Genomic DNA, 23,380 nt, shown 5'->3' with positions numbered 1-23,380 from the left:
AGGGGATCGTCTAATAAGCTAAAATCTTAAAAATGAGGATGTATTAACCGAGAGACAACAGTTTGGGATGGGAGGTGAAGGAGATAAAATTTGTCACAGGTAAATGGAAAAAGGGCATAAAAGAGCATAGGGGGACCATGATGAATTTAAATAACTTTAAAACAGCTGGAGACCATGGCACACTTCCCTTAGAGCTGTGTTATGGAGAGTCCTTAACAGCAGAGGAAGCCAGAGAAATAGGTAGAAATCAGATCACAAGTGACCTTATCTACATGTTATTTGTACTTTACCCCAAGTGCTGGGGAAAACCACTCAGGTGTTATTGAAGTACACATTCAAAATTACAAATTGCAAAGATTTCTGTGACTATGATACGGAAGGTAGTTCAGAAGAATATAAAACTCGAGTGACTGCTGTCATTCTAGAATTTTCTGATACTGAAATTTATGAAACAAAAATCTTGTCTTTGCCATCTCTTCTTCAATATTCAGTTTAAGAAATCTTGAATCTAAATCAGTGCAATAATGGTGACATTCTTTCCAAGGAAGTGTGTTTCTTTAAAAACAGTAGCAGTTTCCTCCATACTGATGCCAGTTGTTTGAACAAGCAGGATATTTCCAAACTATTAAAAAATTAGAATATAACTGAATGACTTCCATCGTGCAAATCACATCCAGTAAATTGACACAGCAAATCTACTGTCTACAAATAAAAAGTCTTCTGATTTTTACATTATAGACTGTGTGCACTTAAATTTAGTAGTAAATTTATCTTAAATTAATAACTCACTTCTTTGAAAACATTTTGGTCTTCAAGACTCATAAGATGCATATTGGGAAACAATTTTTTAATGACAAAATTAGAAATGTATCAGGAAATATATCCAATATATATAACTGTTAAAATTGTCAACATAATGTTCTTTGTCTTCACAATGAAAATAAAACATGTATATATTTATTTTTAAAAAGCTGTAAGTTTCAAAAATTAGAAAATAAGAGACACATAAATGAAATTATATATAGATATCCCAAAACAGATACCTTGTCAAAGTATTTTATTTAACTTTAGGTCATCATTTGATAGTGTCATCATTTTGAGTGTATACATAATATACACAGGACTACAGGAGAAATAATTTTTGACATACAAGTAGATTTGACTCATATACATTTACATGTATCAAGCAAAATACTTAATTATCACTTCTCTCCTGAAATAAAATTGTGACTCAGGGACTCTTCCAAAATTACCTGTTTTATTTACTTCCTTGTTAGAGGAGATATTTCCTGGACATCCTTCTGATTGAAATGACTTCTTATTCATTGAAGAGAATTCAGAAAGGTCAGTTTTAAACTCGAAAAGAAAAATAACTGGACACATTCTTGTGTGTAAGACATTGTACTGAATTTGGAAATACAAAAATGATTAATGAAACATCACTTGCTTCAAATAACTCAAATTTGCAGAGTTGCATTAGCAGAGTCAAAATTATAAAAATCAAATTACAATATATGTACAGCAACTTCACACAGCAATCGATCACAGAAGAAAGAAAAATTGGTCTGATAACAGTGTAAGCAAGTTTTTCATAGAGTAAAAAATTTTTTAAAGGCATTTCTGGTAAAGGAAACATGAGAACAAATAGTAAGGCATTAAGTAATGTTCATGATATGCTTAAAAATGGACAATATTTTGATGTGTCTCTAAGAAATTATCTTAAGTTCTGTGCAGACAATATTATACTTTGTAAAGGAATAGAAATGATCAAAACACTGTACTATCTTCAACAGATTTCACTACGTGAGTAATGGAAAAGCAAACTTCTATTTCACGTTGTGACTTACACTCAATGGCTAAGTATCCAACAGACGAAAGAAGTCCCAGGCAAATGATCCACAGAATCACTGCAACGAATTTCCATGAAGAAGATGGATTAGGATGATCTGTAGAAAGATTTGAATAAAACTTGTGACATCAGCTTCTAAATGTTTATTTAGAGTTCTTCTGTTTTAGGTGTAGTAAACTATACAACAGTATAGCTCGCATCCTAAAAATAGAGAAAAGGAAGGTAATCTACAAAATCATAACTCATTTTGAGAGAATGAAGCAGCTGAATTTAAAAAGTGATCAGGTGATCTGAATTCTAAAGAGGTGAAGCCCCGCTTCCTTGGAAGGACAGGACACAAACTCTATTTCACCTTTGGCAAAGCATAGGAGGAATAGTGGCAGTCATAAAACAGTGAAGAATTTCAACAAATCTTCAAGGGTAAGAGCAGGCTATCATGAGACTTTAGAATCTCTTGTACCCATAGACTAATGCGAGTTCACACCCAACTGCCAATTATTCTCTGCTGGCTTCCACTGGGAAGCTTGAGAGAACCCCTCTCTCTGATGTGGGTCTACAGGATCTGCCAAAGTTTGTGGGTGTAGTGGGTAAATCTGGAGAGGACCATCTCTGCTCTGAGCCCTGCCTAAGTACAAGGTGGTTAATGTCTGTCCTTGAGGGACAAACATAAAACCCACCTGGTGCCGTGGGTGTCCAGACTCCAGGACCCCCCAAAAAACAAGCTGCCCCTGGGGAAGGATTAATAAATGTTCCACCACCTGCCACCTCACTTATTCTAGGAAGAGTTCACCTGCTACTGGAGGAAAAGGTAGAAATCTAACCCACCCTGTACCCTGCACTGACAATAGGCAAAAGCCACCTGCTTCTAGAGAAGGGACAGAAAACCATCTTCTGCCCGGGATCCTGAAATTGTACAGAGCAGAGGACCTCCGCTGGGGGAGAGAGAGGTAATTGCCTCACACACAAAATCTACCAATACAGGACAGATGCCACAACGAAAGGGACAGAAAATCCACCTGTCTGAGCAATAAATTCTGCACTGAGTAGAATATTTTTTAAAGATAAAACATTAAAAACCAGATCTGGAGATGGATCAGCTGTAACTTCCAGGCAGGGAATTTGAAATAACAATGATTGATAGGTTAAAGCATCTAGTGGGAAAGACAGAAACTGGCATAAACATATGGGACATTTCAGTAGAGATTTGAAACTTCGAAGTACATAATGAAAATAAGAATATAATCTGAATAGAAAACATGGAATCTGAGATGAATAACTTGCTCCATGGACTTCTCAGTAGAGGTGACACAGCAGATTTTACCTTTCAGATCCTCTAGGCCTTTGCTCCAAACTTTGATAATACATATATATCTTCTTAAACTTCTTAAACTTGAATTTCTTGACTTTGCATTCTTCCAAGTCTTTAATATTATCTAAACCTACTTGTCAAGGTGGAATCAGTGAAAAACAGTGGACCTGTGGCCAACCTGTATTCATCTGGCTGAATTCCATGTCTTTCACTTCAAATGTCAAATTTGTGCAAAACATTTATGTAATCGTGACAGCGAGCATATAAGTGAGAAAAAGTGTACGAGAGCATTTGGGTGGATAATATCAGGAGTACAATTTGGAGTACATGTTGAGATTTCTACTAACACTCAAGAGATGATTTGGATTACAATACTGTGTAGTTAGTCTGGAATGCAGGAGAGAAATCCAAGTTTGACATAAATTTTGAGTCATTAGCAGTTAGATGATATTCACAGCCAAAAAACTAGGTGAATCACTAGGGAGTATATGTAAAAATGAAAGACAAGAGGGTAAGCTGAAACTACAGACAGTTCAATATTTAATGAATAGTGAAAGTAAGCATTTTATATCATGTGAAAACAAAAGCTATAGAGTAAACTTGCATTTTGTTAAAAGAAAAAATAAGTTTATTTAAGTAATATATGGTATTATTTTAATGTTTTTATGTATGCACTCATATAATTATATATATGTAAAAATGATTTAAAAGGCCTATGTCCAAATTTTACTTATGTTATTTTTGGTGATATAATTAATGTCCCATGTTACCTCCTTTTTCTTTCTTTTTGGTAAATTATAATTTTGCCTATTAATTATGTAGCACTTTGAGAATAATAATACCTGTAAGAAACTACTCTACTCTTCCCTCATATTTTTTCTTTATGGCCATGAATACATCACCAATATCTGGAAAAAATTTTGACCTTTGCTTTATAAACAGTGAAACCCGAGGGCCAAAATTATCTTCAACTAACATTTCAAGAAATACTGATAGATTCTTGTTTTCACAACGTGAAGTGAGGCATTTACTATCACATACATCAATCCTTCGCTGTAGTTGCCTGAGTGAGGTATATAGCAAAGGTTGTATTTTAAGAAATTTAGCTAAAACTAGAAAAAGAAAAACATCCAGCTCCTTGTTGAAGAGTTAGTTGAGAGTCATCAGAGGAAGAAAAGGCCTTGAACTTCCCAGGTAAAGACTGACTTCCAACAATTACAGACTCCAGTGTCTGTAACATGCCATTTAACCACCATGTCTCTGCTTATGTTTGTATATTGGGTATAAAAAAGAAACTTACCTTGTGGAGTTCATTTGCAATTGATTTCCATATGTGAAAGCACTTTATAAACAGTGAAAAACTAAGAAATATTGTTAGGTAAAGGTAAATTTAAAAGACAGGATAATGACTCTAAATCATTCTGTTTTGACATATGGAAAAACAAGAACAATGGTGAAGTATGTCATTTTACACGTACTTATGCATATACACACAATTAATAATATCATCAATAAAGTGTTCCCAGACCATTAGATTTCCCATACAAATCTAATGGTAACTACATTGGTAAGAAGTACATACACTAGTAAGATGAATAGTTCATGAGAAATAAAAAAAAGAACACAATTTCTGAATCCATAACAGGCAGAGTGTATAAGGCGTAAAAGGGCTTTTAAAAAATTATTAACAATATATTAAGCAAAATTGAATTAATGAATTCATCATTAGCCACATGGTAAATGTGTATATCATAAATAACATTGTAATAATTAACAATCTAAAAAATTGGAAAGTAACCAATTGAGGCCCTAGTTAAAAATAATACATCTTAGCCAAAGTCATGAATATCCATTTCATGTAAGACAAAATAGAACTAGCGCATTAATACACAGCACACTTCTAATCATTCCACTTATTAATTTAAAACATCCAAGGAATGCAAATTAGCAACAGGGAAAATACAAATTAAAGCAAATTTCAAATGATAGGAAGATAGTCAAACTCCGTATAGTCATACATACCAGTAAAGTAATAGCACTGCAGTGTGTGTGTGAGAAGCATGACACTTGAAAAAGATACACTTTGATCACACTAAATTAGCAAATATATAAATCAGGAAAACAAGAAAAATAATCCAAGTCACAGCAACTGTGTTAGAATAGTGAAATTACCTCTACATTTTATCACTTCTCTATTTCACAAATATCCTATTATATAGTATTGATATCTTAAATGACAGAAAATGATAAATAACATATTTCAATCCCCAAATATTTTACTCATTCTAAAAATATTGATGTAATGTTTACAACATAGTTAAAATTATGGACTCTCATAGGGAAAAAGTCAATCTTCCCTCAAAAGTGCTTATTTTCCTTGTTTAGTAAAAGAAAAACATTTAGGGACTTCCCTGCCGGTACAGTGGTTAAGACTTCGCTTTCCAATGCAGGGGGTGCGGGTTCGATCCCTGGTCAGGGAACTAAGATCCCACATGCCTTGTGGCCAAAAAACCAAAACATAAAACAGAAGCAGTATTGTAACAAATTCAATAAAGACTTTTAAAAAATGGTCTACATCAAAAAGAATCTTTTAAAACAAAAGAAAAACATTTAAATTATGTGTGTGTGCATATGAGCATGATAATGCATAATTTTATATATTTTTAAGTGCAATTTAAGATAAAGTGTAGAAAACACAAAATGCATTGATGTCTAAAACACAAAAGACCTCTTCTCTTAGGAGTTTCAAGTCTTTGCCTTCTCTGTGGCTAAGATGATGGCTGAAGTTGCAAATCGGAGTAAGTTACACCATCATCACTCATTACTGTAGGGCAGAGATACATGAAAATAAACAGAAAAATACATTTTAAATTCATGTAAATTATGAAATCCATAAGTAAAATTGGTATTGAATAAAATAGTGTTGGGAATGAAATTGAATAACTAGTGGTTAGAATATAATTACAAATATGAAAATATTTTAAGATTGAAAAAATATTATTTTCTAAGTGTTACTTAATGAATTGGTATGTTATATCACTTTTGGTCTTCTTAATATTGTCTATTCACAATGGCAAATCTATAAATGTCATTTACTGATAAGTAAAAATGCAAAAGATGATCTGATGGCTTTACTGAACTCTGTCAACTGAAATTTATCTTTACAGCCCGGCATTCACATTCTTCCACAATTTCACTTGTTCCAGCTTTCTTTTCAGTCTCATCTTTCACTTCGACCTACTTCCATTTTCCCCACAATTCCACTGACACTCTTGTTCTTTTTCAACATACCATAAGCACTTCTCCAATCTCAATGTTTTGCTCAAATTCTTCCTTCTCTAGTACATTTTCCTCCTGTATTTGCTGATTATAATTTTAGTTTGTTCAATCTGTAAATCAGATTCCACCACCTTTAATAAAACTTCCAGATCCTTCAATAACAATTCACCTCTTCTTCCAATTATTCTCATTATTCTTCATTTGTCACCATTCCATTAGTTATCTCCTCCTATCTTTCTTTCATTAAGGTCTCCCCACTGTATTATGAATTTCCTGATACATCTTATGATTCTTTGTTACTGCTGCAATTGTTTATTAGATTTCTATACAAAGTATAAAAAAGTTAAATTTATCTTCAAAACTAACGTTTTGTGTACTAAATAAACTCTAATTCGAGAAAAATTTGAAAAATATTTTTCCTGATTAAAACATTTTAGAAAATTTGATAGGAATCTATGTGAAATGTTTTTACTCTCATACTAAAGGATAATATACCCAAGTTATTCATAGTCACAAAACACATCTATGAAAAGGTTGATTATGCTGTACCCTGGTGAAATTTTGTATTTCATTTATTTTCTTTAAACCTCTATTTTATACCACTTAACAATGTTATCATAAAATGTCATATCTAATAATAACAGTGATAATAATAATGAAATTACTAAAAATAAATAATAATTAGAATAGTTTCTTTAAGACTACTCGAGCTCATTTGATTTCCCTCCTAGCAGCTTTTTTTTCTTCAACTCTTTCTCCCTTCCTTTCCTCTCTGTCCCCTTTCCCCACTCTGTCACTCATACTTTTGTTCCCTTTTCTCTCAAATGATATATATAGAGAGAGACATATAAATATATAGATATACATATTAATCATACGATTAATCAAAGATTAATCATAAACTCATTAAGGGAACTTGGCTTTAGGGAGACTTGATTTCACTCACTAACAGCCAAATGGAAAAAATGCATAGGACAAAGTATGTGTAAAGGCCAGGGAGCTTCCACACCCTCTCTGGACAGGTGCACCACCCTGCCAGCATATGGATGTGTTTACCAACCCAGAACCTCTGTGAATCTCTTTGTTGAGGGTTTTTGTGGAGGCTTCGTCATGGAGGCATGGATGATTAAATCACTGGTTACTGGTGATTGAATTCATGTCCAGCCCTTCTTCCCCTTCCTGTAGGTCTGAGGGTGGGGCTGAAAGTTCCAACTTTCTAATCCATATGGTTGGTTCCTCAGACAACCAGCCCTAGTTATCCAAGAGTCACCTCATTAGCATAAATTTAGAAATGGTTGAAAGGGGCTTATTATGAACCACAAAAGATGCTCCTTTCACATTTCACTCAGGAAATTATGAGGGTTTTAGAAACTCTGAATCAGGTACCAGGGAGGGAGACCAAACATACATTTCTTATAATATCACAGTATCACAGATAATATATATTAGCAAACTGTTGTATACATTTTCAGCTCTGAATTTTTTTAAAAAATCCACATTTTCATTCAGAAAGAGTGAGACGAATAAATCATTGACATCATTTTTCTTTTCAGGAAAGTGAGGATAGAACTTCCCAAGTTAGTAGATCACATGAAGCACTGAAATAAAGTTGTTGTGTATTATTTGGTGTCAATCTTCATTTAAATCTGTGTTGAGATAATTGCTAAGAAAAGAGGTATGGTGAAAAAAATACTATGTATTTAACATATAAAATTAAGATCAGAATATTCATAAAATAATTTACTTTATAATTTCAAGTGGCACAGAAATCTCCTCAATCTTAAAAGGAGGGCTTCCCTGGTGGCGCAATGGTTAAGAATCTGCCTGCCAATGCAGGGACACAGGTTCGAGCCCTGGTTCGGGAAGATCCCACATGCTGCGGAGCAACTAAGCCCGTGCGCCACAACAAGAGAAGCCACGGCAATGAGAAGCCTGCTCACACACGAAGAGTAGCCCCCACTCGCCGCACCTAGAGAAAGCCTGCGAGCAGCAACGAAAACCCAACACAGCCAAAAATAAATAAATTAAATTAATTAATTAAAAATAAAATAAAATGAATTCCTTCAAAGATATTCAAATTGTAATACATCTTAGTCTAAGATACAAATTGATCCATTTTACCTACTCCAGAAATAGATAGTTGATTGAAAAAAAGCAATTATTATTCTTCCTGCACTTACTGGACTATTTAAAAAATTAAATTATTATACATGATTATTTACATATATAACAATATTTGCTTTCACATTTTTATTTTGAAACAATAGTGCTTGGTATGTACATTATGAAGTCCCTTAGACATAAAATACATACGTTTTAATGATACTGAGATTATTTTACTTTCATGGCATCACAGCATTCTATTTCTATATTTTTAGATGTATATACGTGTTGATTTATCATTGTTTCTTGGATTCTCCCTAAAATGCTATATACACTCTACATGATATCTTTAATTTTATCACTATTTTATAAATCTTTGAGGTGTTTTATGCCAGTTTTGTAATGAGTATTTCAAGGTACAGGGACTCAAGAGACAAATTTTTTTCTAAGATAGCTATTCATTTAGTATCTGAATTAGAAACCAGGTCAAAGTATTCAACTTACTTGACTAGTTTGTTTTCCTAGATAAGCTGCCTACCGAAGGAAAATGTGTAAAATCAGGATTAAGTACATACTTGTCATCCTTGCCTTCTGGTTGAAGTATAATGAAATTCTAAGTAGCACAGAGAACCCAGCTCTCTGTTAAACTTTTTTCTTCATTAGCAAAATACTGTACTAACGGTTGCATCTGTACTCAATACACTTTCTGGACAAGCACAGAAGCCAGAGTCTAAGAGTGGAAAATAAAACATAATTAATAATATTGTTATTTTCAACATTTTTCACTGCTATTTACTCAATCAAAAACCACTTGTTATTTGTTCATTTCTATCAACAAACATTAATTGAGAAACTACTCTATGCACTGCAGTGTGAAGTGCTAAGGGGATATGACTAAATAAGTCAGATACGATCTTTTACACCATAATATAAAGGATAAGGTAAAGGGTAAGATAATAAAATTACCAATAATTTATTAATTACAATAAGTTATTCTTATTAATTACAATAAGTTACTATAATTAATAACTTATCAATTATAATAAGTTATAATCGATAACTTATAATTAATAATAATAAGTTATTCTTGTGGAAAACATTACAAGAATCATAGTTTGCTAAAAAAACAAAAACACGTAGCAGAGAATGAGATGGGAGTGCTTAGGAGAACGCCTTTTAGGAAGTGACCTACAAGCTGAGCTCTTAAGGGTGAATAGGAGTTAAACAGAAGGGGAAGTAAATGAGAAAATCTTAACAGGCAAAGGAAACAGCATTTTCACATTTCCTGAGCTGGAAAAGAACCTTGTGTATTGATGAATTTTTTTTATTGGTAAATAAACTAAGAAAAGAAATATATTTGTGCACCCTTAATTAGGTAGTTTAGTGGTGGAATTTTGATGGATGTTCAGAAAGTGTTTTTATTTTCCTCCAAAGTTTGATAGATTAAAAAAAAAATTAGCTGAAAATCTGGTAACATGATATGCTAGTGATGGTGTCTTATTTACTTTTCTCTCCTTAGTACCCACAAGTCACAGTATATGGTAAGAACTCAAGTGTTGCCATATGAAATTTGCTGAATTTGCTGAAGCGAGTCATGAAAGAAGTGTTACATGATCACAAAAGAGTGAGGAACAATTGCAGGAAGCATTCAGGGAAAGAAAGAATTCATGTAGCAATTGGATTTTGAGCTGGATAAGAAGGACTTGGAAATGCCCAAATATTTGTACTTTTTCCTGAGTCATGTAGTTAATAGCAGGAGCAAAGGAAAAGAGTTAGGAAAGCCTCAAAAGCTATGAGCAATCACAGGCTGGTAATCAGAATTCGCTGTAACATTTGTGGTATTTTGTTTGTAATCTGTTACATAATCATACGCAGGCAGAAAGGAAACAAGCTTGCATATCAAGCTCATATTTCCATTATTCATTAACATACAGATGTTAAACATTTACTATCATCCTTACATTAGAGAACGTTAAAATTGGACCCTCCTACAATGAAGAAAGAGAAGGTTTATTACTGTTATATTCCCTCATGCTCCTGAGTGGTGGAGTAGAGGAAAACCTCTATTTTCAGATTTAAACCAACCACTGGGGTTGCTTTACAAATATTGAAACCTACATGGTGATGGTGGTTCCTGGAGAGGATATTGCCTGGAAAATGTGTTTAGAAAATGCTGTAAGAAAGCATTAGATATTTACGTGATTAGGTTCAAGTTTCAAGAAATACATGAAATTTTAAGAATGTTATATATTGGTGAAATAAAACCTTTATGGTAAAAATGCTTCTGAAAAGGTTTGAGTCTCAAAAAGCTTCTCTAGAAGAAAATTAACCACTTTTAAATGAGTCATGCCGTAATTCAACACAAGGTGCAGCACTCCTAGAGTCTCAGGAATAAACCTTAATGGAACAGTCTGAGAAGATGCAGAGGAAGAAAGAGAAGAAAGAATCAGTTAAGGGATGGAGGTCTTAAAAATGGAAACCACTGGGGGAGAATTCAAAAGGCTCCGGGATCTGCGTAATAAATATATGGATGTGTCTTTTAGTCTTTAAGTCGTTTATTTGATACATAGCCATTTGAGCAATGAAACACTGGAAAAGGAAGATGTTCTGTTCAGACCCCTAACTCCATAATTTTTAAGTGGAGTACTTTATTCTTCAGTGAGATTATTTTTACATTTTCTTATCTACCTCCATCAGAGGAGTGTGAAGTGCTCAGGGGATATGACTAAATAAGTTGGACATGATCCTTTATACCATATTATAAAGGATAAGGTAAAGGGTAAGATAATAAAATTACCAATAATTTAGAAATCTGGAGTAAGAAAGCAGCAAGCTACCTCAGTTATTAACTGAGCATCTGCTATGTTCTCATTTCTGTTTTATATGCTTGCTTTTCAAGTACATTTTTTACTTCTCAGAAAATTCACAAGGTAGATATTCCCAATGTGTAGATGAAAAATTGAGGCTCTGATAATAAAATTATTTGCTCAAAGCTTCAAAAATAGTCAAAATTGAACTAAGAATTCAAATTCAGCTTTGTCTAAACCTCTAGCACTTTTAGTGACTGCTTATGGGGAGGAAAGGGGAGCTGTGGGTCTCAGTCCTACAACCACAAGGAACGAAATTCTGGCCAAAGGGTGAATGAGCTTGGAAGAGGACTCTGTTTCAGATGAGAACACTGCCTGGCCAAGACCTTGGTTCCAGCCTTGTGAGGCCCTGAACAAAGAACACAATTAAGCCGTGCCTAGTTCCTGATCCGTAGATAGTGTGAGATAATAAACGTGTTGTTTTAAGTTTCTAAATTTAGTGTAATTTGTTATGCACCAATACATAACCCATATTACATACATTCAGGGCAATGGATAACACATTCAAAGCAACAGGATGAAATTAAGAGAGAATAAACTGACTTTTGGCAATATTATTTTGTTATATTGTGTGTTTTTTACAAATTTCCTTACCCTCTTCCTTTTCTTCTATATCCAACATTGAGATAGTCATTCAACAAGATCCTTTCATGTACATTAGCCCATTTCATAGCAAAAAACAGAGAGCAAAAGAAAAATAAGTGTCTATATTCCAGAGAATATATCAGAAATGTCATATCAGAGGGAAAAAATATTTTGTGCAAAACCTTTCTATAAAAAAAGTTGTTCCCATCCCAAGGACTACAAAGATATTTTCAGGATGAAGGAAAGCAGAATGCAGGTAAGAGTGGGAGAAAAAATAATAAAAATGAAATGGGTCAGATGGTCCTGGATTGAGTGTGATTAATATGATGGGGCCAGAAGTGAGAAGGACACTGCCATGGGTGACCAGTACTCTTCATTCAAATCAGCACTTTCCATCATAAAGCCCTGAAATGATATGGGAGCTTAAAAAAACATCTGAGCTATAATTGGGTGGCAACAGGAATTTTCTTCCCTCAGTGGAGACAATTTTGACATAGATTACTCTCTGAAATTAGACATCATCCGTCATATTTAACACCTTCCGTTCCCTCATTGTTCTTGCAACATTGTAATAAATGTTCATGAGTTCTCAGAAAAAAAAAAAAAAAGGCTGATTGAACTCTGGACACTTCATAGTGTGATGATATGAAAGTAACAATGTGAACCTATACTTTAATGCAGCTAAATAAACACAGTTGAGATTCATCCTGGACAAAAATTATGAAAATAGACTATCCTTGGTTCATTACAGAGAAAACCACTCTAGGTAGGAAAAAACAAAGAAACACACAAAAAACTCAGAGGAAATTTTTTGTGGGAAGAGGACAGATTGATGGGACAGTTGGAGCAGAAAACTATTTATTTTCATTATAAGCTTGCCTATAATGTTCTTTTTAAATTCAATTAAACTATATTATTATGAAAATCACATGGACAGCAAAGGCAAAACATTTCAAATATCTAGAAAGTGCAATGCATGTTCGTTTAGTCCAAGTTAAACATTTGAAAGATGTTATAGTCTATCCTGAATTTTGCATAGTACAACTTAAGTGCATTTTTCCTAAGTCAACCTGCATACAAGAATGTGAAGAGTTCAAGTTGTAGTACTATTATATTTATATTTTGAGAAATAAAACATAAGAGGCTCTTTCCTCTTCCTGATTCTCTGTATTTTAAAAATCAACTTTGGGTTCCTAATTATTATTATTTAATTAAAATATAAAACTAGAGAGCAAATATAGATGTCAACACACAAATTTTTAAGATGTAGATGCAACAATTTAAAAAAGGGAATTGGCTTTTGATATCTGTGAGGTTGGGAAAATCTCTTCCAGGTCAGATGGGCATCAGAACTCATTGTGTTCCCACCCCTTTTTTTACCTATTTAGAAATCCTTCAATAAAATGAGCTAGCCCCTCCTCCACCCAAAAAAAAGGGTAATTATTGGGTTGGCCCAAAAGTTCGTTCGGGTTTTTCCGTAACATCTTACAGTATTTAGTTTTTGGTACATACTTTTAGGAAAAGGCTTTGGGGACTGGCTAGAGATTAAAATCTTCAATGTACATGTAAGAATGGCTTTTTTACTGATGGATAAGCATAAGGCAAGAAAGATATGTGGAGTAAAGAAATAAGTATTATAAATTTATACGATCAGGGCTTAGATGCCCTTTCCTCTTGCAAAATATGAAAGCAATCACGTGAGACCATATATTTGGCCAAAGACTTCCAACTGTTCTGCAGAACTCTGTAGCATCAAGAGAAGACACACAAATGTGTTCCCCTCTGAGGCCGGGTGATACATATGAAGAAGCTATTATATGGCACTTTCAGCTCTAAATTAGAACATGTAGATGTATAGATATCCAGAAAGAATTAAAAAAGAACACTAAAATTATTTTTACTTCCAGAAAAAGAGAGATGAGGATGGGATTTCTCAACTTAGTACACCATACAAAGGACTGATATGATGTGATATATATTATTTGGCATGAATTAAGTTTTATTTAAATTTCTGCAGAGAGAATTTCCAAGAATATATGCATAAACTATTAAATTCACTATTTACCATATACATTAATATTCATGAAATTATTTGTCTTGACTATAATTTTAGGTGTAGGCACACATTTCATCAATTTTAAGACACATGGCAAAATTTAAAAATTATAACTATATATGATGATGGATGTTAATTAGACTTAGTGTCTAGTTATTGTTATGTTGTATACTTGAAGCTAACATAATGTTATATGTCAATTATATCTTGATAAAAAATTTAAACACGTTTTCAAATATATGAAAATTATATGATTGATAAGACAATATGAAACACTTTACAGATCCCAGAAGTAGGTAGTTAGTAATATATGTTACCATTCTAAGTATACTGAATCTTCATTGCACACCCGTTCTGCCCCAAGAAGCATCTAAATAAGCTGTTGCTTACAGATATAACGATATTTACTTCCACAGTCCACATCCAAAACACTTCCGCTTGGGCCATATATTATGCAGTTCTTTAGATTTAGATGGTGAAGGGATAGAAATCTGTAATGAAGAAGAATTTTTTAATATATTGGGAAAAGGAAATGAGAATGTTCAAGGATGATGCTTTTGTTAAATGATAGAACTATAGAAAATTTAAAAGCATTTTAATGAGATATTACCACATTGAGTCATTATCTTTTTTTCATTCAAGTCAGTTTTCACAATTTCAGAGTACAGTGTTACAAAAACTCAGCTATTGCATCAGTAATCAATAGCAATGAAGTTGGGGATTTTTTTGTTTTTGCTGTTGTTTTTAATGGTTTTGACATGTTATATACTTTACTTCTAAGATGCATCTGCTAACCTAGTCTAGGGAAAAAAATCAGAGCATAAAACCTGTCATTGAATGATACTGTAAATCCCACATTTATGAATGAAAATGAGATTTGAAGATTACAAATACACAGAAAATAAGCCCAGAATGTTTGAAATATGGGATGATGCGGAGAATATTGGGCTCCACCAGAATAAGGAAAATAGTGGATATACTCTTTTCTCTGGACGGCTTTTGTGTATGTGAGAATCTGTACATGTACATACATATCCAAGTGCTTGTACCAAGGCAGGAAATAAAAGCATACATCAAAAGCTCTTTTAGAGTCACAAGTACACTAACTTCATGTCACTTGAGCATACACTTGGGTGTTGTGGTTGGGACTAAAATTGTTATTCTGTTGTATCGATTCTCTTTTCTGTATTCTCATGTCCTAAACAGGATATCTTACCTACAGTGTTCCTGGATGTTACGTTCTCTGATCAGATCTAAGGATAAACTCAAAAAGAACAGAAAAAGGTTTTGAGTGCCAGAAACTTACAGATCTTGGGAGAGAGTAGAATTATCCTCCCACAACCAGGCATGATGTTCTTCACTGTAAGAGAGTCCAATCCAGTAATAATAGGAACTGGAGTTCATAAAATGCTGTTTGGAAACAAAGACCAACATATTAACCTACTTTGAATCTATTCTAGGGATCATGTACTTTTAAGAAAGTCAGTGTCCAGTATTCAGATTCAGTTTTTCAATTATACAAACTAAAATCAGTTTTAACTTTTAATTTAGGAGGTATAGTCAAGTCACATGCCTTATATTTCTCATTCATCAAGCCCATTTATTTATGGAGGAAAACATACCACAAAATCTCACTTCTTGAAAGAATGAAAAACGTCATAAAGGGAATTAGAGCTTTCATGGAACACTTCCTTCACTGGGGATCAGCAATCAAATTTGATCTCAAATCAACAGTATCTTGAGGGATAAATCTTAGCACAGGTTCTGCATGGAGCTAGAGAAAATTTTCACTTTTTCTTAAGAGTTGGGTAATTATTTTATAATATTCTTCATATTCATTCCATGTTATATCCAAGAGTGATAACAAAAGCTATATAATTACAAAATAAACTATAAATTCAATTAATGCGCTAAAAATTCAAAGTTCTTTGAATAAAAATAATGATCTATTATTTATTCTTTGAATTCTCTCTAAAAAGTTTCTTGTACTTTATCTGTCACATTCCCATAATGTAAATCTTTGAGAAATTTTGTGTAGATTTTATGACTGTTTCAAAGTATAGGAAATTAGCTCAAATATAACTGCCTATTTACTATCTGATTAAAGACTTGAAACAAAGTATTCAGCTTACTTAGATAATACTTTCCTAGGTCAAAAAAAATGTAGAAAAATCGGAATTAAATACATGCCAGTTCATTTCTCTTTTGTATCTGAAGTAGACTGGAATTATGAGAAACACAAAAATTTCTACTGTCTTTCCATGTTTTTACTTCATTAGAAATGAAGTAACAGTTGCATTGGTAGCCAAGCCACTTTTCTTGGCAAGAACAGCAGCCAGATCCTAAGAGAAAAAACAAAACATGACTTAATGACATTGGAGATTCAGGTTTTTTCAGTGCTATTTACTCACTTGTTATTTAATTTTTTCTACAACTATTCTTTGAGAATTTACTGCATACACCACAGTTCAGGGGATATTAATCTGAATGACTCAGACATGACCCTTCTTCCTCATGAAGATTATATTCTAGAGATAGAGACAGAATTATACAAATTTCAGTCATTTATGAATTATATTTAATGATAATTTGTGTAAGTATACACAAGAAATTCAGTATGTTCAAATATTGTGTAGCAGAGTATAGGATGGGGGGCGGTTAGAAGAACCTTTTTTGAGGAAGTGACCCAAAGTTGATCTCTGCTGTGTAATTAAAAGTGAACTAGATAAAAGAGATATGTAACGGAGGAAAGCATTTTAGCATATTTCCTGAGTCAGAAAATAATTCTGGATATTTTATTTCAAAATGAAGTTAATAAAGCACTTAGCTTGAAGTCTGACCATCCAGTTTACTAGTGATAGTGTCTTCAACATTTACCATCCTCAGTGATAAAAGTCATATTATGTGGTAAGCACTCAAATCTTTGTCAAATGAATGGTGCTGAGATTGTAGAGTTGAATGGTGGCTACCAGGGGCTGGGATGTGGGGGAAATGGGGAGCTGTTGGTCAAAAGGTACGAGCTTCCATTTAGAAGATGATTAAGTTTTGGGGATCTACTGTGCATCATTGTAACTAGAGTTAACAGCACTGTATTATATACTTGGGAGTTGCTACAAGAGAGCTTCTTAAACATTCTCACCACAAAAAGACATGATAGTTGTGTGACATGATGGAGGTGTTAGTTAATGCTATGGTGGTAATAATATTGTAATAAGTGAATCATTGTACACTTTAAACTTACACGATGTCATATGTCAATTATATCTCAATAAAGTTGGAAAAACGCTGAGGGAAAAAAGATATGAAGGAAGTGCTATATGAACACAGAAGATGGTGAGACATCATTTAGGAAAAGATATGTTTAAAAACTTGGACTTTGAGCTGACATTCACTGGTTAAGTAGAGTTTAGAATTGCAGAAATCTCTGTGCTTCTTTCTGAGTTATGGAAGAAGCGGAGGTAAAGGTAAAGAGGTATCAAAGTATGGGTTATGAAACACACGCAGGCACTTAGGATCAGCTACAATATTTACTGTAATTTGCTTTTGTTACTTAAACATGAGCAGTCACATAGGAAAAATAGGTCACTTCAGGCTAATATTTTCCTTATTACTTCATGTATAAATGACACACATTCAATGTAATTTAATAAATTCTTAAGTTAGCAATAAAATGAGACTATCCTATAATTTCTATTACTAAGCATAATGTCCCTTCATGCTTCTGTGTAAGAAAAACAAGAATATTTCATTCTCTACCAGCACTAAAGTTTTCCAAAGTATGGAACCCACCTTCCCGGAGATCTGTGGAGGGTCCTGGAGAGAATGTTGGCTGAACACTTTGTTTAGTAAATGCTGTAAGAAGTGATTAGAAATTTACTTCATCAGACACAGGTTTATGAAATAACAAAATATTATGCATTAGCAAAATGAAACCTTTACTGTAAGACAGTTTCATCACAATTTTGATCTTTTTATATAGTCTTGACTAGAAAAACTTACAATTTTTCAACAAAACTCCCAAAGAAGCCACCAACAAAAGGCACATTACTCCTAAGACCCCAGAAATCAGCCTCCATGGAGTGGTCTGAAAAGCTATAAAGAAAGAGAGATAGGATAAAGATTTAAAGAACAAACACAGGAGCTGAAGTTCTTAAAAGCAGAAACCAGTGAGAGAACCCAAAAAGTTCCTTGGTTTAATAACCCAATCATTTTGCCAATGAAATGTTGGAAAATGAAGACATTCCATTCAGAACTCCACCCAATACAAAAAATTTTATATGATGAACTTTATTCTTCAGTGAGATTATCCATACCTTTTCCTCTTTATCAGCTCTATCTTATCAAACTGTACTTACCATTTATTTTTTAATTTGACAAAGAAGCTTAGAGATCTGTAGTAAAAAGAGATCAACAGGCACCAAGTTCGGTCTTGTGGGCTGATATAACAAACTCTTATTTTTGTAACAGCAACAAAAAAATCACAAGATAGAGAATCTGATTGCCATTAGGTAGCTGAGAAAATGTAGGATCCATTAATAATGTTATTTTCTCAAGGAATCAGAGCTATTAAGTACCCAAGTCAGAAATCAAATGAAAGTTTGCCTAGACCCAGAGTCTTTCATTTAACATATTCCATCATTGTTACAATAATATCAATACTACTTGCGAGTGTGTCCTTCTGCTAATCTCAGTGTATTCACTACTCTGAGAAATGTCAGGCTGCTCATAGCTTTGTAGAGGCTGTACCGTGAAGAGAAGACACGGTGTGATGAGAGGTTCCCCAACCGATGTAGCGGTAATAACTTGGGAACCTGAGTTCATTTCACAGTACATTGAATTATGATACGTAAAAAACCACTTTTTTACAGGAATCATTTTTTACATGTATTACATCTTCTCATACCAAAAATTACTTGCTCACAGGCTTTTCCCCTAAAATAATTTAGCATCAGGAGATTCTGCATTAATATTAGTGCACCAAAGGGTGTTGTCATTCACAACAGTCCAATGTGTCAAACTGTTAATCTGGGTGGTTTTGGGGATGTCACAACACAAATGGTAAATTAAAAAAAAACAAAACACTTTTAAACATTTTGTTGATAATATTTAACATTCTCTATTTATTTTCGTGCTAGAATTATGTTGTTTATATTTTTCCTGGTAAATTCAGATTCCAATCAGAATTTAGAGCTATCCCTGTCAGAATCCACTCTTTAAACCTGTTGGAAAAATCTTTACAAAAGCATTTCTAAGTTACAGAATGAAGAATCAGAAAAATGTAATTAAACTAGAAAGTGCAGATACAAGGGAAGGCTAAAAATGTATACTTTTTTCTTAAAGCGTTGCCTCAAATTAGCCATCCCCACAAGATATTTTTCCTGGTTATTTTTATTTTTTCATTTTATGACTTGGGCTGCACATACCTGCCATGTGAAATGCTGTTCCAGTGTCGATGCAGGAAAGGCACGATGGCTGCTTGTTCAAGAAGAACTGGGTTAGATCACGGAGCTGAGCTGGAGGTTAAGGAACCTGAAAGTTGTGTATGAAGAAATTTTTAAAAAAAGAAAAATTGTGTATTCAAGTGTGCTTGCATCATCTGCTGATGAGACATGGATGTGTAGTATGAACAAGAAGCAGTAAAATCACTATCTTCTAAAATGTTTCCGGAACCACAATACAGGAAATTCTCACTGAATTTGTGCAATGCACACCCTTTGACTATCACAAAAGAAGGTGAGAAGAAGTTTTTTTAATGTTTGAACATCAAAGTCATCTTAAAAAAAATTACTTGGAAAATGGAAAATATAAGCAAACCCAAGGTAAATTTACTTGGTATAATAAAATTCCACACATAATTTTCCTCTTTTAATAATGAGAAATGTCTATTATTTACCATATGCCAAACATAGTTTAAAGCACTCGGCGTATATTAGCTTATTTATCCCTGAAAATGACTTAATAATAAAGATATATAAATATACATGTTTTACCAATGAGAAAAGTAAGGTATAGTAAAGCTAAGTACTAGAAAAAGGTCACTTATGTTTGAAACCCTCGTAGTCTTTCTCTAGAGCACCTATGTGATATATTTCAAATTAAGCCTATCTCTCTGTGTCTATATGTTTTGTTGATTTTCATTTATTTTCTTTAGTACAGAGTGGTTGGAGTTTTCCAGCTCTCATTCTGTGCTTCTGATTCCTGCCTCATTAACTCAAGTATGGAAGGCAAAGATAAAAAAGGTAGAATCAGACGGAGTTCCCATGACCGTCCCATACACACACACACACACACACACGCACGCGCGCGCGCGCACTATGACTGCCTCAGCTGCCCTAAGCCCACACGTAATGCCTCATTCACAACAGCCTTAAGAAGTTTCATTTAATCTTGACTGTCCTTATTTTTACTAATATGTTAATTATTATAATCATTTACAGTGTTATTCAGATAATATAGAGATAATTCAAGTTATACATTTTTGTCCTCAGAAGCGTAACCTTAACAGTGGGAATTTAAAAAGAGGGAGAGATAGGCAGATTAAGAGTCGAGAACAGAGACCTTGATCTACGATTAAGAGTCAGGAAATACAACCTACCATTCATCCCCACACAAAAAATAACTCCCAAGTTTTTTTGTTATTTATATTGTTTATTTTTAAGCATTATGATATTACCATAGATGAGCCCTTTTGTAAAAGACAGGCTTTTCAACCAAAAAGAAGAAGAGAAACAAAAAACCAGAACTGTGATTTGATTTCTTGGTTTCCATGAAGCTAAAAGTTTTCCATCTTTTTAACTTGCACTGTGTGCATGGGGCTGCTTTCACTGAATCACCAAAATAGCTAAAACATAGATCCTTCCTCGAGAATGTGAACATGAAAATTCTTCATCCAGATTTTACACAAATCCAAGTTGAAAGAGGTGATATAAATGAAACTGTGCCTTCTTAAAGTCTATTTTTTCTGTTTTAATGTTGTACAAAGCTGAACTAGCAAAAACTCCCTAATTTTGTTCATTTTTTGCTCTCTGTCTCTATCTTAGTTCACTAACTCAGAAGTCAAAATCCATCAAAGATGTGTTCAGTCCAACGACTCTAAGCTCAAGTCACAAATAAGATAACTGAATACACACATGCACACACACACAAGATATAGATAGATAGATAGGTAGAGATACATGATATGTACGTGTGTGTGTGTGTGTGTGTGTGTGTGTGTATATATATATATATATATATATATATATATATATATATATATATATATATATATAACTCCCTTTAATTCTTTCTGAACTGTCGACCCTGGTTGATTGGTCCATTTTGGCACATAGGCAGTTGAATTGTTTTTGTGTCAGTTTCTCTACTATTTATCTCCACTTGGAGCAGAAGTTTTCATTTCCCCACCCATATCCCTCGGAATATTTGTAAACTATGGCCAATCAGTATCTGCAACTCTGTGTCTGCAGACTTTTTCCTCCTGGAACTGCTGAAAGCTCTGCTGCTCTCACACATGACAGTCCAGAAGTACTACGGAATTCTCACCTAGATGGCCCTCAGGCAACGAATCTCAGGATTTGGTGTAGTTCAGCAACTTTGACCTGAATGTGAAGCAATTTAGAAGATTGTGTTTTTTCCTATTTCCCAGAATCTTTCAACAGTGTTGGGTTCCAGTCTCCTCCTCTAGTATCTAGATTAAGAGAATGACCCATAGTGTGTTCTGCCTTCCCTTTCCTGTATCAACACTCCCTACCTTTATCCACCACAAATCCCAAATAAACTTTTCACTCAAACCTTTATAGGGGTCTGTTGCAGAGAGAACTCAGATGGAAATTCCACTGAAATGTTCAGCTTCACTTACATGTTTGTTTGTTAAATGTTAGGTGTCCTTCCAGAAAATGCATGTCTCTCTGCAGGATCTCCTCTGCCCTAGTGTCCATTGCAGGCAAATACAATTTTTCTTCCCTGTAATTTACTACTGCCCTTGCTCAAAGCAAGTCATGACTCCAATAACTAAAAGATCATTCAAACCTGAACAAAGAGCTGGGGAAAATAAATGAATGTCAGTTTAATTATAAACAGTGAGGTCTTTTCCCTGCCTAACAATGTATAACTAAAATGTTCCAGAACACAGTAATAATATATATTCCAATGGTCCCAAATGAGAAATTTACTTTGATCTCATGACTTGGAAAATGTGTGCATTCTCTGAGTGGAAAGAAAATTGCTAGCATCAAGTTGCAAATTATTCTCCTTTAAAGGGAGGGGAGGGACTCCCTGGGAAAAGAAAAAAAAGGATTCTGATCTGATAAAATCTCCTTGGAAACACGTGTCAATGACAAACCTACTAGCCAACACTAGTGGGTTTTGCTTGCCAAAATCCTTATCATGGACTGTTTTTAGGAGGATGTATTAGATTGCCTAAAATGGTTTATGGTCAAAACAAAATAAAATAAGAGATGGAATTGGGATCTATTGGTTTATGGAGCATGGCTTCCTAGAAAAATGTGTCATAAACTATATAACCATCTGAGTATGAAATGGAGATGTATAATGACCATAGCATCTCCTTTTGTGTTTGTGGTGCAGCCACAAGCATCATTTGGACCCTCATATGTTAATCTGTTAGTCTGGACCACAGTACATCCTAAGGTGGAAAGGAAGGACCTGGCAGGCTGCACTGGCAAGCTCGTACTTCTCACCACTTGGTCTGTACTTCACAGTGATTGTATCATAGAAATTACTAGTAAAGTTTCTTGCTACTAGGTAAAATCTCTGATGATGCTGTGAGTCTGATTTAACTATCCAATTCTTTGTGTCATCTTCTTGACAAATTGATACATTTTGTCCACATAGATAAGGAGAAATATGCATCTTAATATATGTGTATAATCAAACATCCCCTGCCACTCACCTTAACTTGTAGCAGAAGTTATCATTGCTCCTCTCATATCCCTGGGAACCCTCATTTTACGTAGACAGATTTCTGCATCTCTGTTCTTAGAGCCTTCTTTCCCCCCGAGATCTGCTGAAAGCTTTGCTGCCCTCACACCAGTAAATCTCAGGATTCAATATATAAATATTCCAGCTCCTTTTGCTTCTCTAATACGCAGGGACTATTTGAGGATGCATGCTTGAAAAAAGAAGTGTGTGAAAAAAAAGTGTTCCCCATCCCTAAGACTAAGAAAAACTCTCCTGACCTGAGGGAAAGGAGAAGCTAATGGTGTAATGGTTGGGGGGGGAGGCAGGAAGACAAAAAAGAGGTCAGGGGCAAGACTGAGGGCTACTGATAGGAAAGAGTGTGCTGTGAGTAGAGAGGCTGCATTGGGTGACAC

At 34.0% G+C, this 23,380-nt stretch overlaps 1 protein-coding gene and 1 long non-coding RNA gene across 2 annotated transcripts; both read right to left on the bottom strand.

The window, feature by feature from the left end:
- Window positions 1–577: 577 nt before the first annotated feature.
- LOC132372469 (uncharacterized) lies at window positions 578–1,978 on the bottom strand. Its single transcript, XR_009505195.1, has 3 exons — window positions 1,848–1,978; window positions 1,254–1,317; window positions 578–622 (listed from the first exon to the last, which is right to left on the bottom strand). It is a non-coding gene; the product is annotated as an uncharacterized LOC132372469 (long non-coding RNA).
- Window positions 1,979–14,418: 12,440 nt separating this feature from the next.
- On the bottom strand, window positions 14,419–19,495 carry KLRD1 (killer cell lectin like receptor D1). The gene is made up of 6 exons (XM_059934480.1): window positions 19,472–19,495; window positions 18,048–18,140; window positions 17,838–17,900; window positions 16,239–16,390; window positions 15,355–15,458; window positions 14,419–14,539 (listed from the first exon to the last, which is right to left on the bottom strand). Exons 1-6 carry the CDS (start codon window positions 19,476–19,478, stop codon window positions 14,419–14,421), a joined length of 540 nt encoding a protein of 179 aa, XP_059790463.1. The 5' UTR covers window positions 19,479–19,495.
- Between the last annotated feature and the right edge of the window lie 3,885 nt (window positions 19,496–23,380).

Source organism: Balaenoptera ricei, chromosome 10 (assembly GCF_028023285.1).
Source record: "Balaenoptera ricei isolate mBalRic1 chromosome 10, mBalRic1.hap2, whole genome shotgun sequence".
NCBI classification, from domain to species: domain Eukaryota; kingdom Metazoa; phylum Chordata; class Mammalia; order Artiodactyla; family Balaenopteridae; genus Balaenoptera; species Balaenoptera ricei.
The sequence above is the reverse complement of the archived record's forward strand: the minus strand, read 5'-3'. Positions and strand labels throughout refer to the sequence as shown.

Coding starts and splice junctions, on each gene's coding strand:
- KLRD1 (XM_059934480.1), bottom strand. Junction 16,391..17,837: donor CTCCACAGATCTCCGGGAAG/GTGGGTTCCATA, acceptor TTTTTCTCTTAG/GATCTGGCTGCTGTTCTTGC. Junction 14,540..15,354: donor TCTACTCTCTCCCAAGATCT/GTAAGTTTCTGG, acceptor TCTTCATTACAG/ATTTCTATCCCTTCACCATC.